The sequence below is a fragment of the Apis florea genome, unplaced genomic scaffold, assembly GCF_048593485.1.
Source record: "Apis florea isolate Af1SG1 unplaced genomic scaffold, ASM4859348v1 contig_3203_pilon, whole genome shotgun sequence".
Lineage (NCBI taxonomy): Eukaryota > Metazoa > Arthropoda > Insecta > Hymenoptera > Apidae > Apis > Apis florea.
In genome coordinates, this window is record NW_028256723.1 from 7,257,315 (window position 1) to 7,275,249 (window position 17,935).

The 17,935-nt window shown below is 25.5% G+C and overlaps 1 protein-coding gene across 1 annotated transcript in view; it reads left to right on the forward strand.

Moving 5' to 3' along the window:
* LOC100865902 (dynein axonemal heavy chain 1) overlaps positions 1–17,935 on the forward strand; it is a 69,095-nt gene that overhangs the window by 1,370 nt on the left and 49,790 nt on the right. The window contains exons 2-18 of the mRNA XM_086911090.1: positions 1,898–2,085; positions 2,625–2,899; positions 3,601–3,946; positions 4,450–4,620; positions 4,850–5,197; positions 7,661–7,876; positions 8,138–8,397; positions 9,141–9,609; positions 11,657–11,981; positions 12,498–12,629; positions 13,023–13,343; positions 13,735–13,912; positions 13,972–14,104; positions 14,536–15,081; positions 16,319–16,545; positions 16,804–17,046; positions 17,509–17,622. Of these exons, the coding sequence (XP_086767216.1) occupies positions 1,898–2,085; positions 2,625–2,899; positions 3,601–3,946; positions 4,450–4,620; positions 4,850–5,197; positions 7,661–7,876; positions 8,138–8,397; positions 9,141–9,609; positions 11,657–11,981; positions 12,498–12,629; positions 13,023–13,343; positions 13,735–13,912; positions 13,972–14,104; positions 14,536–15,081; positions 16,319–16,545; positions 16,804–17,046; positions 17,509–17,622 (4,492 nt within the window). The remainder of the gene's footprint in view (positions 1–1,897; positions 2,086–2,624; positions 2,900–3,600; positions 3,947–4,449; positions 4,621–4,849; positions 5,198–7,660; positions 7,877–8,137; positions 8,398–9,140; positions 9,610–11,656; positions 11,982–12,497; positions 12,630–13,022; positions 13,344–13,734; positions 13,913–13,971; positions 14,105–14,535; positions 15,082–16,318; positions 16,546–16,803; positions 17,047–17,508; positions 17,623–17,935) is intronic.

Genomic DNA, 17,935 nt, shown 5'->3' on the forward strand with positions numbered 1-17,935 from the left:
GATTAAACTAATTATATTATAAGATAATAATTTAGCTCAATTCTATTTTAGAAATTCATAATACAAATTAATAATTCTAGTGATTAAATAGATGAATAAAAAAAAATTATTAATAAATAATTGAATGCGTATCAATGAAATATTAATAAAATAATAAAATATAATGAAATATTAAATAAATATCATAATGAAATAAATTGGTCATCTGAAACAAAACATTTAATTGGAATAAGTTTCGACAACAGAATGATTTTCGCATAGCAATCGATGCATCAAATCACAAAAGGAGAATATTGTCAATAATTTGACAAATCGAAACATGTCGAACGTAACATGAACGCGACCATCAATTTTTTAGAAAGGCTGACTCATAAGAAATGTTTTCAACGTTGGAGTTTCGAACTTAAATCAAAACAAATAGAAAAATAATAATACATAGTTGAACGTACGGATGACGCATTGAGGAAAGAAATACATATTGACCAATCTAGCTATTTCTGTATACATAAAAAGAGACAAAGGAAATTTATGAGAATTACGTTTCGTTAAAATAAATAAAATCTTACTATATTTGCATGAAAATCGTCGGATGTCTTTTAATTATTACGATGTGCGTAAAAACTTTCAAAACAAAGTTTGAAATTATTTTCAGAGAAACACATGTCAACACCACAATTTTACACTAAGGTTATGCGCACTATAATGCGCAATGATTCATCTTGCGTTTGGATTTTAGCAATTTTTTGATTAGAATTGCACCTTATTTTAAATTGAAGTACTTAATAATATTTATAATACGTTTTATATATTATGAGTTCCAATTATTTTGCGCGATCAAAAAATCAAAAAATTAAAATTTTATCGTTTCTTCATGATCATCTATATTGAAATTTTTCTCTGTTTTCAAAGACAGATTAATAATCAGCTAAATAAAAAATATATAGAATTAAAATATATATAAAAATAAATATATAGGATTAAATTAAAATAAGACACTAATAAGACAATTTCATTTTAGAAAAATATATAATCATAATACGAGCTGCAATTTTAAGAAATCAATTTCTTATCGAGCAAATTAATAAAGAAAAAAGAATAATTTAGCAATTAAATTAATTTAATTAAAATAAAAAAACATGTATTAACTGCGTAATGTAAACGGACGATAAAGAATAATTATAAATGTAAATTTACGCAACAGACAAAACACATATAAAGGAAGAATGACATTTACACAATAATTATTGATACTAAAATGACTGCACTGGAATTTCGATTATCGAATCAGAAAGGAATGTGCTCGACAATTCGATAATCGTTTTCACTGAATCGCATATAAGATATAATAAGATAATTTTAAAATTTTAATAATATAAAGAATTATCGCGTGTTACATCTGTGTCTCGTTTAGTATAGTGTGAATAGAGTTAATCATCAACAGTGATTTTTTGGATAAAAAATTGCCACGATTAATTTGTTTTTTGAAAACAATTGTAATAAAAATATCGATAAATAATGCAATAGACAAGTTCACATTCATAATGAATATTAAAAATGTCATATATTACGTATTTTATTATTTTTAATGCTAATCGAAAAATAAACATTTTAATACTTAGAAAGTTAATGTGTACATAAATTATAAGAAATATAATTTTATTTTTAAAAGTAAAATAGATTATATCAAAAGTTATAAATATGGAGAAACAAAATGTAATAAAAAGAAGAGGTTATTATTCCGAAATCGTAACAGGTAAATTTAATCATCTAAATTCTTAAATTTATAAAATATTATATTTATCTATTTTATCCAACAATATGTTTGTAACACATTTTTTACCTACAATATTTTTTAAATATATATACGCATATATAAATTATAAAATAACACGTGCAGGAACTACGGAAAATCCTGTTACACCGGAAGTAGTCCTTATACCAATTGCACCAAGAAGAGTAAAACTTGCATGGCAAGTTGCTACCGAGCAGCATAGTATGTGTATTAGAAAATTACTAGACGAAGAATCGTATAATTTCCTCGGTGAAGCTAAAAGATGGATGAGTTTTCCCCTGGATCGATCAATTGTGAGTATCAAAAAATATTTGAAGAGATTGCAAGATTTTCCAAGTTGTCGAAATGACAATGAATTTAATGTAAAATAGGAATATATTTTTTTTTTTGATATTCTATCAAATTTTTTATAAACAAAAAAAAGAAATAAAATTCATTCTGTGACGAGATATATGAGAATATTTTATTTCAAAGTATTAATTAATCGATTTTTGTTTTTTCTATAAAACAGAAAAAATACTCTCCATTTTTTAATTCTACTATAATTTTTGTACTTTGTTTCTCTCAAATGTAAAAAATAAGAAATTTTAATCATAAATACTCTATTTCGCGTTATTGAAATTATTTGCTTTGAATTAATTCCAATTATTCCATTTAACTTTGAAGAGTGAAATTATCTAAAAAATATTTCAATGAAAATAAAGAAAAAATGTTCTTTCATGAAATCGATAAATGTGAGAATTTGTTTGCCCGTATTGGAATTTCTATGATTCTTTATATTAAAATTTACACAGTCGGTAAAAAAGAAATATATCAAATATTCGTGGAATAGATATTTCCTGCGGAAACTTTTATTCCCAAAGTACAAATGGAACAAGATGTGGCGCCGAAGCAGTGCCCACGAAATGTTGAAATGGAAAGGAGACGAAGATTGTACAAACATATAAAAATTCAGGATACATTGGCGAGTATTAACATAATACCAAAAGAAATGTTGCCTCCATCCGCCTTAGCACCTCTGTTGTCCTATGACGAGAAATACGGTTTATTTAGTATCGCACATTTCCTGCCTTTGGAAATTTTTGACGACGAAGACTATGATTGCAGGTATGTGAGCAAAAATGCTGTAACATGGAATTATTTGAAATTTATTTAGTAAAATAAACATATATTAAGATTTCTTTCTATGCTCTTTGAAATAACATTTAAAAACAATAATAAATGATAAATGATAGATGAAAAATAAAAAGTTATATAAATTGTTTACACTTATTATTATATTATTGTATATTATTGTATAATCTTCAACAAATTTCTTCAAATAATTTATATCCACTAATAAAAAGCCGTATTTTTCTACAAAATATTGATTTATTGAATACATTAAGACTAAAAGATTTTTCAGATAATTCAAATATTGAAAAATAATAATTTTGAAGAAATATTTTGACTAAATATTTGAAAATGATTATTGATTGAAACATATTATCAATGTACATACAATATTATTAAAATTTTAGTTAAATTTCCTGATTGCATTATTATTTTAAAAGAAATAATTCTATTTAATTTTATTCTTTATTTGTTTTCTATTTGGTATTTTCATAAAAAAATATTTGTTAATTATTCATCCTTGTGTTTGTGTGTGTTATAAACTATAAATGAAAGTATTAAAATCTCGTCTACGACAAGTCTTGATTAATAGTCTTTTAAAATTATTTACCATTGAAAGTATCAGCGAATATCTAATGATACAACTTTGAAATAATACACCATGTCATGTACATCGATTTTCGTATTTGTTACAGAACAATAGAAGATTGGATAGACTTGGGTTTCATCGATGAAAAGCGTTATCCGTTGCCTGCTAGCGTTTTCGTACCGAGGCATCGATTCGAAGACGAAATATTCCATCTCGATGACGAATTCTTAAACAATCTGTTCGTTTGGACTAAAGCCGCTGTTTTTGATTACGATTATAAAAAAAAATTATGGAGTATACTCACACTTGACGGTACAAAGCGGGAATTCGAGATACCAAGAATTTACATTCGATTCTTTGCCGAAGATCCCAGAATTATCAACGAGGATTCTAAGCTTTACGCAAAGAGAGTGGTGACAGCTGTCGAACAAAGAAAAATCACTGAAGCTTCTGTAAAGTAATTTTTGTTTATTGATTAGAGATTTATTTATTTCGACGTATTATAAAAATTAAAATTAAAGTTATTGTTAAATGTAATACCAATCTCGATGAATATGATGAATTTTTAAATCGTTATTCTTTTTTTTTATTCTAAATATTTATTAATTTTTTAAATTTTTCAATATTTATTCTAAATATATTTATATAGATATAATTTTTATTTGGATTGCATGCAAATGGATGGTATGACCACGTTGAATGAAGAACAAATAGAAACTATCATTCGTTTGATTTATCAGAATAATCAAAAATTTAATACAAGATACAAAAATATAATGCAGGTATGTAAAATGTTTTTTAAATAAAATTTGGTATAAAAAAAAATATTTAAGAATAATTTAAATATTTTTTAATTTTTATAGGATTGAACATAATAGAATAGAAGCATATAAATTTTCTATTAATATAATATTGTACCATTGTATTGTATTGTACATAATTGTTTCTATTTTAGTTGGTCGATGAAATTTCCTTGGATTATCAACGCACAATGTGCGATCTCATGTGGAGAGGAATGATACAAAAGAATCCAGAAATGTTTAAATTCATCACATGGATACCCGAAGTTGAACCTATGAAAGTGCCGGAAAAAGGCAAATTTGATACGGGCATGAAAAACTTTTTGGTAATCGTCCGTTAATAATGTTTTCACGAGAACTTCATGTCATTTCATGTTGAATTAATAACTATTCTTGAATAAAAATATCTGCACTTTTCACTTTCATTAAAATAGAAATATAAATAAATATAAATTAAATTTTATAAATTTACGATAACCTAACTTTTATCGAAATAATAATTTTAAAAACATTTACTTAGTATAAAAATATCAAAATAATAATATTTCTATCTAGAAAATTAAAAAATACACTCACTGGATAACATTATATGTTCACGAAGAAGTATACAGTGCAATGAAATGTATTGTAGTAGAATGTAAACAAGCTGCATCTATGAATTTATTCGCCACTTCATACGGAAAACAAATAAGGTTAAAAGAATTCGAAGATTTGCAAATACAATCTACCATCACAGTTATTAAATATTTGAAAGAACCGTGGTTAGAAAAAATTACACAATCAGTAAGAATGTGTCTTCGAGATCTTGGAAAAGGATGGTTTAATCTTGAACAAAAAGACCACAGCGTCTATGATATAATGAAATTGAAACGTTTCATGGATCTCACTAATCTTCGTATGCAGGTGGGTACATATACAAATACAATGAAAATAAACAGTCAATCTGGTAAGATTCTGTAATTTTTGAATATGAAAGAGATGTTCGTGTATTTCGAATATTTCTGACAATAATAGAGAATTTTTAGTAATACATAAAAGCTTATTGAAATTGAAGTGGAAAATAAAACAAATAATAAGCATTTATGCAAATATTTACGAATAAAATAGTAAAAAGACATTTCAAATAGATAAATGTTGTTTAATAAATGTAGAAATCGATCAATATTTTTAGTAAATTACTTTTGATATTTCTTTATTTCATATTGGCACAAGTTTTCTTTATTTTTTTCATAGATACTTATAATATACATATATCGGTATACACAAATTAAACAAAAAATGTTTTATTTCGCGTTCATATCGCTAGATGAAGCCACGAGTCTTGGTCAATACATATAATACATTCGTATATCACGAATGTCGATATTGATAATAAATGTAAATTAGAATTTTAAGAAAAAAATTTTAAATTTAGCAAAGATATTTTGTCTTTATACATATTTATTCAAAAATATTTTATAAATGTAAATATGTTGTTTAAATCTCTTTTTTATAAACTGAGAAAAGTTTCTTTTAATTAACTTTTTATGACGATAAAAAAAGGTATAAATAATATAATTTTTCTTCGACTTCTATTTACAAGAACATTTTACAGAAATATTTTTTATTTACAAGACTAACTAGTATGCATAAAATTACAGAAAAATATGTATATATATATATATATATATATATATATATATATATATATATATTGCTATTTTTTTTTATTGAAAGCAGTAACAATAATAGATATTGAATGAATAATATTTTTCTTAACATAGATTTGAAAGTATGGAAGTTAAAATTCTAATAAAAAAAAATTGTAAGATATTTTTTTAAGGAAAATAAGAAGGAATATTAAAATTTAATATATTTTTTATTACGCATTTTATTTATGTATAATTAATATATTATTATTTCTTTTTCAAAAAAAATATGAAAAAAAAATTAGTTTAATTTTATTTCTTCCGTATCTCATATTTTAAATTTTTTTTCAAAAAATAAAAAATTTTATTAATATTAATTTTCTTTTAAGTAAAATATACATATCTAAAGAAATTTTATTAGATATCGCGTTTCTCAAAATTTTTTATTTGATTTCGTTTAATAAAATTTTTTTTTTTATTGTAAATAAAACTTCAAAGTTATAATTTCAATGGCTTACAGGTCAAGTATTCTAAATTACAATAATATAACAATTCAAAATCAACAACAATCAATCAACAATCAATTAATAATTTACAAAAAAGCACGAATAAAATAAATGATTTTTTTCGTCGATTTTTTTTTCATTAATATATATAAGTTAAGCCAAATTTTTTTTTAGATCTAAATTGCATTTCTCTTAAGAGTTGAATAAATTATTATATAAAAAAAACTTTTGTTCCTAATTACGTTAGGAATCTTGATGAAATCTTCTGGAAAATGAATAGATTTTGTTGGTGATATAATATTGTGTAATAATATATGTCAGTTTGAATAATTAAAAGTTTTGATCGACATATATGATAATCGTGTCAACGATGTTACACATCTTATTCTGCGTTATCTTTTTACTAACAAAAATAAAATTTTTACCCGAGAGAGCCCGTTTCGGAAGCCGTTGACGCGATGAAGTGGAAAATGATGCTTCTACTGACAGTGTTGACACAAATTGTAGCATAGGTTTGGCTTACGAATATAGCCATGTTGGATATTGAGGAAGAAATGTCATTATTAGATATATAATGATTTTATCTTATACAAGTTAGCTATATTTTGATTATATTTTTTATATTATGAATAAATATCGATACTTGATTAATGTAAGTAATAAAGATAAATTTTTCAGGAAATAGGCTTTTATTATAGTAGAAAATTATTTAATTATTTCAACGTCTAACAATGCAAAGATGCCATTCTTTTATAATTCTAATATCTTGGTTTTAATATTTTTTGGTTTTAGAAATTTCGAGTAAAATATTTCAATATCTTGAATTACGACATTATTTTTATTATGTAATTATCTTGAATAATTCTGTCAGATGACAAAATATAATATATATATATTACTTTTTTATAAAATTTAATAGATACTTTAAATAATGTGTTTTGGATTTCTTTTAGATAGTGTTTTTTCATGCGTATCTAAGTGAAGTCTTAATTTACAAAGAATGTTTATCGTAGAGTAAAAAAAAAAAAAATATTATTTTTTTCAGTTGAATAAATTCCAGTTAAAAAGAAAAATATCAAGTACATTTTACACAATAATTTGTCAACTATATTATTAGTAATTTAAGTTATAAGTTATGGAGGATGCATTTCACTTTTACACAATTTTATTTATATAATTATTATTAATTATTTATAAATTAATTATTTATAATCTTCTTATATCATAATTAGTATGCACTACGAGTTTTGGTGGAAGAATCGATCAAGTTCTATAGAAATATTCTGGAAATTCCAGCACTGTGTGTCTTACATGTAGACGAATCATTTGTTTGGGGAGATGATCTCATTAACACTCAGTTCTCTCCCGCTGGCATGCCTATTTTTCTCATTGACCTTCAAATGGATGAGCAAAAACCATTTTACTCGACAAATCCTGAGAAATTTCTCGTAAGTGTATTTTCGTTCGTATTAATAATGAATGATTTTTTTTTTTTTATTTCTTTATTATTCTTTAGATGAATGTATCAATATATTAGTTTTTAATGGAATTTAATGGGATTTCTTTTAAATATTTTATCACAATTCAGTATTTTCTCTATTCTTTTAAAAAAGATATACTTATAGATATATTGATAAATTAATTTTTAAAAAATGAAAAATCTCTCGTTCATAAATCTTTCTTCATTTCTTTTTTTTTTTTTTTTCAAGGAAAGTATCATTACTTTATATGATAACGCACTCACTGCCTGTCATCAAGTCAGACAAATACATCCTTTTCTACTTCCGAAGTTAAAATTCCCTGTTCATTTATATCTAAGCTCCGTTGGTCTGCTCGAGGATCAGGTATGCAATGTTCGTGAATCATTGAAAAAAGCATATAAGAAGTCCATAATACCTTTAAAAGCTTACGCAAAAGAATTCAGTCGATATCAATTATTCTTCAATCTCAACATCGCCAAATACATTGAGTAAGTATATTCATAACAAAGTTTCTTAAACTTTTTTAAACTTGAAACGACAAAAGATAATCTATTTTTATAATAATTAAATAATATATGTTCTTTATCTTTATTTATATAAAAATTAAAATTAATTTTATAATAGTCAATCGATCAAAATCAATTTAATATGATCATCAAAAAATATACATGAAAAATAAAATTAATTATAAATCTTAATTTTTACTTTTATTAAATAAATGTAATAACGAGTATCTCAACTTTTATATGTCTACCAACATTACCGACTGAATAAATATATGATCGATAGAGATCCACCAGAGGGAATTAGTGAATCAAAACATAGAGATGGATAGATACATGCTACTACAACTATATCTATCATAGTTTTTTTAATATTTTTAATACTTTTTTCAAATATTATATTTTGCGTATAAATTTAAATGCATACACGTGTATTATTTTCAACTATTCGTCAGATCCACAAGAATAAATATTGACAGCTGAAATTAGAAAATATTCCAACAATAAATTGGATCATCTAAATACAGTAGTAGGCTTGATTAATATCCATACTAAGTAATAATGATAGTAAAGCTAATATGTAATGAATTTTGATTATTTTGGTCATTTTTATGCTTAATTAAACGCTTTTTTATTCCCATTGGCAAACAGAACGCGTCAAATAACCTACGAGGTCAAAAGACGCAGTTGATTTATTCGTCGAGATTAAATGAAATTCCATTTTGAAGGGAATACAAGGAAGAGGAACTCACCACGGCCGAGATAAAGGAGGAAATCTCATTTCATATCACGATGAGACAAAATCTCCAAGTTACTTTACCGAATTTCATTACCATTGGTGCGTTTGTAGTGAACGTTTATCCCTTGAAGGAATTTCTTATAAACAAACGCAGTGAATGTGCCAAATCATTGCTCATTATGTTCACGGAAAAAATACGAGCAGAAATCGATGACATCCTGGACGAATATAGGCAGATAAGATACAAATTGAAGGAAGTGCCACAGAGTATCGAGCACATATTCGAAATACGGGATTGGATGGAAACTATACCACTTCGAGTACAGGATCTCGAAGAAAAGATGGACAAATTGAAAATAGATTATGATATTCTCGATAGTTTCCTCTGGAATATATCCGACGATGATTTTGAAGCGAAATGGGAAGTGATTGGATCGCCTTTTCAAATTGAGAAAGAGGTAAAATATTCGTTGTAAATTAGAGAATCAGACTTAATTAAAAATTCACTTATTAATAAATTAATTTTTTTGGCATTAAAGTATTAGCTGAAAATAATGTTTATAATTTATAAAAATAAGGTATAAATATATAGAAATAATAAGGTATAAATATATAATAAGGTAAATAATAAGGTAATAATTGATAGATTAAAATTTTAACTGTTTATTTAAATGCAATATTAATTCTTTCATTATTAAATTAATTAACCATCAAGAATTTGAAATATTTTTATATATAAAGCTGCATATGATTTCAAAAACTTCCAATATCTAAAATATACTTCAAAAAATATTTATTTATATAAAAGTTTTAAATATTAAAATTTCATTTTAACGTCAATCTTTTTACTCTTTTTAATCTTTTAATTTTTAATCATTTTAATATCTTCCATAATTGTTGCAACATATTTTCATGAATTATAGCTTTATTTTCTTTATTTAATATACAATAAATATGTATTCCATGTAAGCAACATTATCGCGTAAAATATTTCAACTTTATTCTTGAAATATGCATGTCAGTAATGAAAAATTTCTTGGCAAAAATTTTTCTTTTTAATTTGAACGATTTTGTGATACAAATATTTCGTACGAAATGAAAAAGAAACTGATAAATTGTTTTTTCATAATGATTGACAATAAAATACAATTATATTTCCTACTTACAAACCACTTTTAAACGGTTCTGTCTTTATTTAGGTCAAATAGTAAGAAGCATCACTAAGTAAGCAAAACCCAATAATTACTTTTCTCGTACTTTGATAAGATTGCTAATTAAATAAAAGAGTTCTGCGAATCCTTTATAATTAAATATTCACTCAAATAATGCAATGCTCGTTGTTCTTTTCCATGTTCGGAAAAATACAAAGAAAATTCCGAGGTCGATCTACAATAAAATTTGATTACTGATTAAATTTCAATAATGCTATAATAATAATAAACAATTTGAATTCCAATTTTTGGATACGTTTACCATATGATAAACATATTTTACATAGTTAGTAAAATCAAAATTTAATCTCTGTAATAAAATGTGTTCAATCGATTTGACTGGCCTATAATCCAGCTCTCTTTTTATATACCAAACATAAGAGGTTAATATAAGAAAGTACAAATAAGTAAAAAAAAAAAAAGAAAAGCATCGAGTTGTATCGAAAACAAAAATTGATACATAAGAGTAATAAATTTAGGCTTAAATTTTAAATTATAAACGACTTGATTCTAATTTTTCATTAACTTGTGTTAATAAACGCGTAGCAATTAAGCGAGCTAGCGGTCGATCGATTGCATACGTACAAGTGCTTCTAGTACAGAAATAAATTACTTCTCAACATATACGTTATTTTTTCAAAAACCGAATCGAATATCTTAACAATGTGTGCAGTATGAAATGTCAAAAATACTTTTGATAAGTAAATAAGATGCGTTACATTATAGCATAATAAAATAGCAAATATTTATTAAAAATAAATTTTTAATTCCTATTCTCTGTAAATTCAATTTTATATAAAATGGGCTAAAATAATTGTTATCATATATTTTTACGACCGACCAAATTATAGAATATCATGAGTGTATGTATATATATTTTACGCCTCGCAGGTGATATTGGAAGTTGTCTCGAGAGGTTCATAAAACTACAATTTAAAACTCTATATTTTCCGATATATTTACATAATACGTGAAACATATCGTGAAAATTTTTATTCATTTTGAAAATGGAATTTTCTAGTTTTCTTTTTTTCAATTATATTTGTATATTTTATAATATCATAAAAAAAAAAAGATTACATAGTTACTTGCAAATTATTATAAAATAGTATACAAGATATAAAGAAATGGGAGGTTAGGAATGAATAGAAATAAGTAATGTTAATTTATGTATATAAATCATCTTTTATTTCAAAATTTATTAAATTTTAAATTAGTAAATAACTTTAAATTACATTCAGATTACATTCATTAACACGTCGAAATAACTATCAAAAAATTTACATTTAACTAGGTTCAGGAGACGAATGAACGATTTATAGAGGAGCAAGATAAATTCCATAAGATCCAATTACAGGATGAGATCCTGCTGCTGGAAAAAATAGATACTTTGGTGGGCAATGTGGCGAACATTGCTCTTCAAACGGATGTTAGCCGCATCCACGAAATAGCTCTCGACGTGAGGCGGGTATGGAAAGCTATGCTCGATTGTCGAGAAAATGGTTTATTGCTGAACGAACGACAAAAGTTATTTGGCCTAAAAGTAGTGCCTTTCGAACACCTAAATAAGCTCATAAAGGAATTCGAACCTTACAAAAACTTATGGATCACGGCTTCGGGCAAGCATCCAATTATTATTTGCCCATTTTTATTTCATTAAATTCATTTCAATGGATTTCTTTTTAGGGGTATAAACTATAGTGATAGAGAGTAATTGAAATTAAAATTGAACTTAATTCAAGAAAAATTGTTCATCTTTCTGATGAATTATATTCTAATACAAATTTTTAAGATTATAACGTACGTAATGTGTATATATATATATACATATATACGTATATTTATATTTATCTTTTGTCTATAAAATTTTTAGAATGAGAATTTCTCACGATGAAAGTAAAAGTTGTAATTATATTTTCTACAAAAGTGTGAATCAAAGAAAAACTCAATATTAATTTGAATTTCTTTTTATTCCTCTGAGAATAGAATACAAAAAGTTCAATTTTATTTAAAATAATGGTATCCCAGAATTTTCGAAAACGTTATTATATAAAATTTTCTAAAAGCATTTGTTAAAAATTGTTAAAAGCTAAAGCTAGATAATTCTTATGGAGTTAATTTTTTGCAATTTATAGATTGGCTCAAATGGTACGACACATGGATGGATAATCCCTTAATGAACGTTGACGGCCTTCAAATTGAAGGTCTTGTTGCCGATATGTATCGGCAAATAACACGAGCAATTAGAACGTTTCAAGAATTTCCAAGTAATTTAATAATTTGATGATTATCAATGAAAATTGTTGCGCAATCTCGATTTAAAAATATATACAGTTTGTAAACTGGAATGAGGTTAAAACTATTACATTAACGTATCATTAATCGTTACATTTCACAACTTGTACAGCTATATAAAAGAAACTTTTAAGAAATGTTAAGAAAATATTTACGTTTACGTGAATCTATTGAATTTATTTAATTAATTTGATGAACAAGCTTTTCCTATATCTTTTAAAATTTTTTTAAATACATAATTAATGGAAAAAAATTTTCCTTAAATTTCGTTATATATTTTTTTTAAATAATTTGTAATAGATGTTTTTAATTTTTTTAAATAACACTTTTAATTTTAAACAATTTTCTTTTTTTCCTAAACGCAGAGGTGCAGGCAGTTGCAATTATGATAAGGGACCAAATAGACGAATTCAAACCGTTTATACCTCTGATACAAGCTCTCCGGGAGCCAGGGATGAAGGATCGCCACTTTGAGCAATTGAGCGCGCAAACTGGAATATTAATGGCCCTTAAACCCACCATAACATTTAAAAGCCTGTTAATTCTCGGTATTAAAGAGTTTGAGGAATTGGTGAAAATGGTCGCTGATACTGCGGCCAAAGAATACGCTACAGAACGAACATTGAATAAAATGATCGAAGAATGGGAAATGGTTGTTTTTGAGATTCTTCCATACAAAACTACCGGTAAGTACACGTATATACTTCTCACAAATGAATTTATTCAGTGTTCACATATTGTTTTAACATATAACGAAATTTATTTTACATATTATATATTTCTTTTTCTTTATTTAACATCATTTAAAGACTTAAATTAATAAATAATTATTCGGTTCTTAATTATTTATATATCATAACTCGTATAATTTCGAATTCCTTACATCAATTTCAAATATCTAATAATTTTTTTTTTTTCACAATTTTTAATCAATCCTCGCTATGAGAAGTATAATAAATATAGTTTGAAAATTTGTAAGGAAAATTATGATATATCGTTTGAATATCGAAATTTTCTCTAATTGCAATCTTTGGATCATTTTTTTTTTGTTAAACAATCCTACGTTTATCTATGCAGGAACGTATATAATAAAGGTCTCGGAGGAAACGTTGATGATGCTAGAACATCATATTGTTAACGTGCAACAGCTTGCGTACAGTCCACTGAAGACCGCCTTCGAGGACGAGATCAATGAATGGGAGAGGAAGTTAAATTTGACAGAAAAAGTTCTTAATCTATGGATAGAAGTACAAAGGTGAGGATCACATGGAAATGTGATTTGTTTGTTTCGATGATAAGAAAGTTGGATTGTAGAGAGTGGATGTATCTGGAGCCAATATTCACTTCGGAAGATATTAAAGTTCAGTTACCGTTGGAAACAAGGAAATACAACGCCATGGAACGAAACTGGAGGCGGATCATGAAAAATGCTTATGAAAATCCTTACGTAATTTAAATTTTCTAATATATATATATATATATATATATATTCTTCCATGTGGAACACTATTGTGCAATTATATTTATAATACGATTGAAAATTGAAATATTTGATCAATTATGCGAATACATGTACAATGGATTATTTCATCGTGAAATTTTAATCGCGAAATCCATGATATTAATAGATAATTAAGCGATTTATCAATTGAATAGGTATTATAAGATATTTATTTTTATCGTGTAAAATGTTATAATTGCCTGTAAATATATATATATATTTTCCACAACGACATTCGATGATAAATTAGCAATTCTTCAGATTAAATTAATTACGGATCGAATAAATATAGCAATGAAAATAAATATAATTGATGAAAATTATATAAAAACTTTCAAAATTTCTATCATTTAAATGCATGTTAATTTTCACAACAGATTATCAAGATATGCCCTGACGAAAACCTCCTTGAAAGTCTTCAAGAATGTCTAAGTCTGCTGGAAGTAGTACAAAAAGGTTTATCCAATTATTTGGAAATAAAACGAAAGATTTTCCCCCGATTCTATTTCCTCAGCGACGAGGAACTCTTGGAGATCTTGTCCCATGCGAAGATCGTACAAACGGTACAACCACATCTCAGAAAGTGTTTCGAGAATATATACAGAGTAAGATTCGAAGAAGATCTGCAAATTACCCGAATGTACTCTGCGGAAGGTGAAGAGGTGGTATTTGATCCACCGATGTACCCGGAGAGAAGTGTTGAATATTGGCTGGGTGATCTCGAGAAAGTGATGCGCAATACCATTAGGGAGATCATTCGCAAAGCGTTAAGAGTCATCCATGAAACTCCAAGGAAAGTATGGGTATACATGTGGCCGGGACAAGTGACACTTTGCTGCGGCCAAACTTATTGGGCTGCACAAGTGGAGAATGCGATCAATAAGAAGAAACTTGATGATTATTACCAAGTGTTACTGGGAAATGTAAGATATTTTTTATTTTTTGGATTAACATCAGGGGATCATGTTTATAGAATGTAGAAATAGACTTTTTCAAAATTTATTCTTATTACTTGATTTAAATTTTCCAGTTCATTGTTTCTTGTTATAATAACTTCTCTGGCATATAAATCATAATATCATAAATCAAAAATGTTAAGTAATTGTTAATAGAATTCATAATTGTACAATTGATGAGTGTTATTTATTATAAACATATGAAGTTTGTATTAAATGCAAGAGGACAGATTAATAATATATATATATGAAACTTTTTTTATTAATCATTCGCATAATTTCTATTTTTTTGAGTAATTAATTGTAACACAGCTTTTGAAAAATTTGGATAGTTTCATAGATATCATAAATGAGTTGTAATTTCTATTATTCTAAATTCTTTATGTTAATTATTAAAATTCTAAATTTAATACTTAATAATATTATGATTTCATAATTCTTTACTTCATTTCAGTTCTTTTAAAAAAATAATTACTTTATATTATAATATTGCATAAAAATGCAGCCATAAACATTAAATAATTAACTAAGTATATCATGGAAGTAAAATCTCTATAACTTTGTAATAATTTTGTAATAGTCTCAAAATTAAACTTGTATAATGAATTTTATTTTTAAAACTTATATAACTTATAACAGAAACTAATTTTTATTAATTTAATTTCTATTAATTTTAATAACCAGTTAATTAACGTAATTAATTAAAATATGATGATGAAGTTTGTTGAATTGAAATATTTGAAATTTTACACGTGATTATATAGGATGGAAATATATGAAAATATACTTCAATTTAAATTTATTTCAATAGCATTAATATATTTGAAATTGTTTTTATCTTGTATACATATGTTTTTTCTTATACAATTTCTTTTTATAATGAATATAATGTAATGTTAAATTGATAATATTAAACTTTAATCTTTTTATTAAACAAACAAACATAAATTAAATATTATTAATAATTAAGTTCCAAATTTTTTTATTAATTGTAATACATTTATGTATACATTCAAAAAAGTACAATACAGAAAAAAAAGTAAAATTTATAAAAAGGAAACGAATTATAATCTTAATTGCAAATTTTTATTTCATTCATAGTAATTTTTATTCTAAACATTTATAAACAATCAAAAAACATATTCTCTTGATTATTCTTTCACATTCCAATTATTTATAAAATAATGGAAAATTTATTGTACAGTTGGACGATTTACGTGAATTGGTACGAAGTCCTCAAACCGAAATCCAAAGACTAATGCTGGAAGCAGTAATAACGATCGAAGTACACGCGCGAGATGTTCTGTATCAACTGGTAAAGGACAAAGTGGCTAATGTAAACGATTTCAATTGGATCTCACAGCTCCGCTATTATTGGATAGATGATCTAGATTTAAAGATTCGTGCTGTAAATGCGGAATTCCAATATGGGTATGTAAATAACTATATATATATATATATATATATATATATATATATATATATATATATATATATATATTGACAATTTTTCGTAAATCATAAATAGATACAAGAAAACAAATAAATTTTATGATCAATGTTATGTAAAAAGATATCAATTTTTTTTATTCTTTTCTTTCTAACATATGTACATCATATCATATCGTATCATATAAGTAGCATTAATCCAACGATATCAAATGTTTAATTGTTACATATTTATCAAAGATACGAGTATTTGGGAAATACTGGAAGATTGGTCATTACTCCTCTAACTGATCGATGTTACCTAACCTTAACTGGGGCATTGCACTTGAAATTCGGTGGTGCACCGGCTGGCCCTGCTGGGACTGGCAAGACGGAAACGACAAAAGATCTTGCTAAAGCATTTGCTATACAATGTGTGGTATTCAATTGTTCCGATCAATTGGATTTCATGTCAATGGGAAAATTCTTCAAAGGTCTTTCAAGGTAACTTCATTCAGGATTAATGCTTTGAATTCAAGAGAGTTTTAAAACTAAAGCATTTTCGACTTTCTTATTTACTTTTCATTAACTGTTAATTATTTAACAGTTAAACATATATATTTTTATTGAATATTAACAACTATCTATCTATCTTTCACAATGAAATGACTTTATCAATTATATTATTATCAATGAAGTATATATAAATATAGTTTCATTGAAATTTATTAATTGTAAATTTCATTAAGTTTCATAATGAAAATATCAGTTTTCTTTTAGCAAACTCGTAAAAGCTTTCGATTGGTTGTTAATGTCAACTTCATTATCATATTCATGTAATTAAAATGCAGTTTTTCACAGATATTGCATTTGTTAATTATTATTTATTATCTCAATTATTTCTTGTAATTTGTTCTTTATACTTTCCATAGTAATTTTTCATGTTCTTGATATTAATTCTCGCAGCGCAGGTGCATGGGCGTGTTTTGATGAATTTAATAGGATAGACATCGAAGTATTGTCCGTCATTGCCCAGCAAATTATGACGATCCAGCAAGCGCAACAAATGCGGCTTGATAAGTGAGTATATAAATATGCAAGCAACATTTCGTATATACATCTGTATAAAATATCGGATATAAAATTATTCGAATGTAAATTCCCAATCTTTGTGTCGCGACTCAAAGACTCATGAAGAAAGTCACTATTATTTTTTCAATATAATAACATTCTTATATTTTACGAGAATATTAGAATTTTCTCTAGCTATTTAACTCAAAGGGAATGGTGTTAACTCGAACAACCTGTGTTCATTGTTTTTAATTTTAAGTTTACTTTATACATAAAGAAAGAAAGATTGTAAATTTGAATTATGAGTTAAAAAAGGACTTGG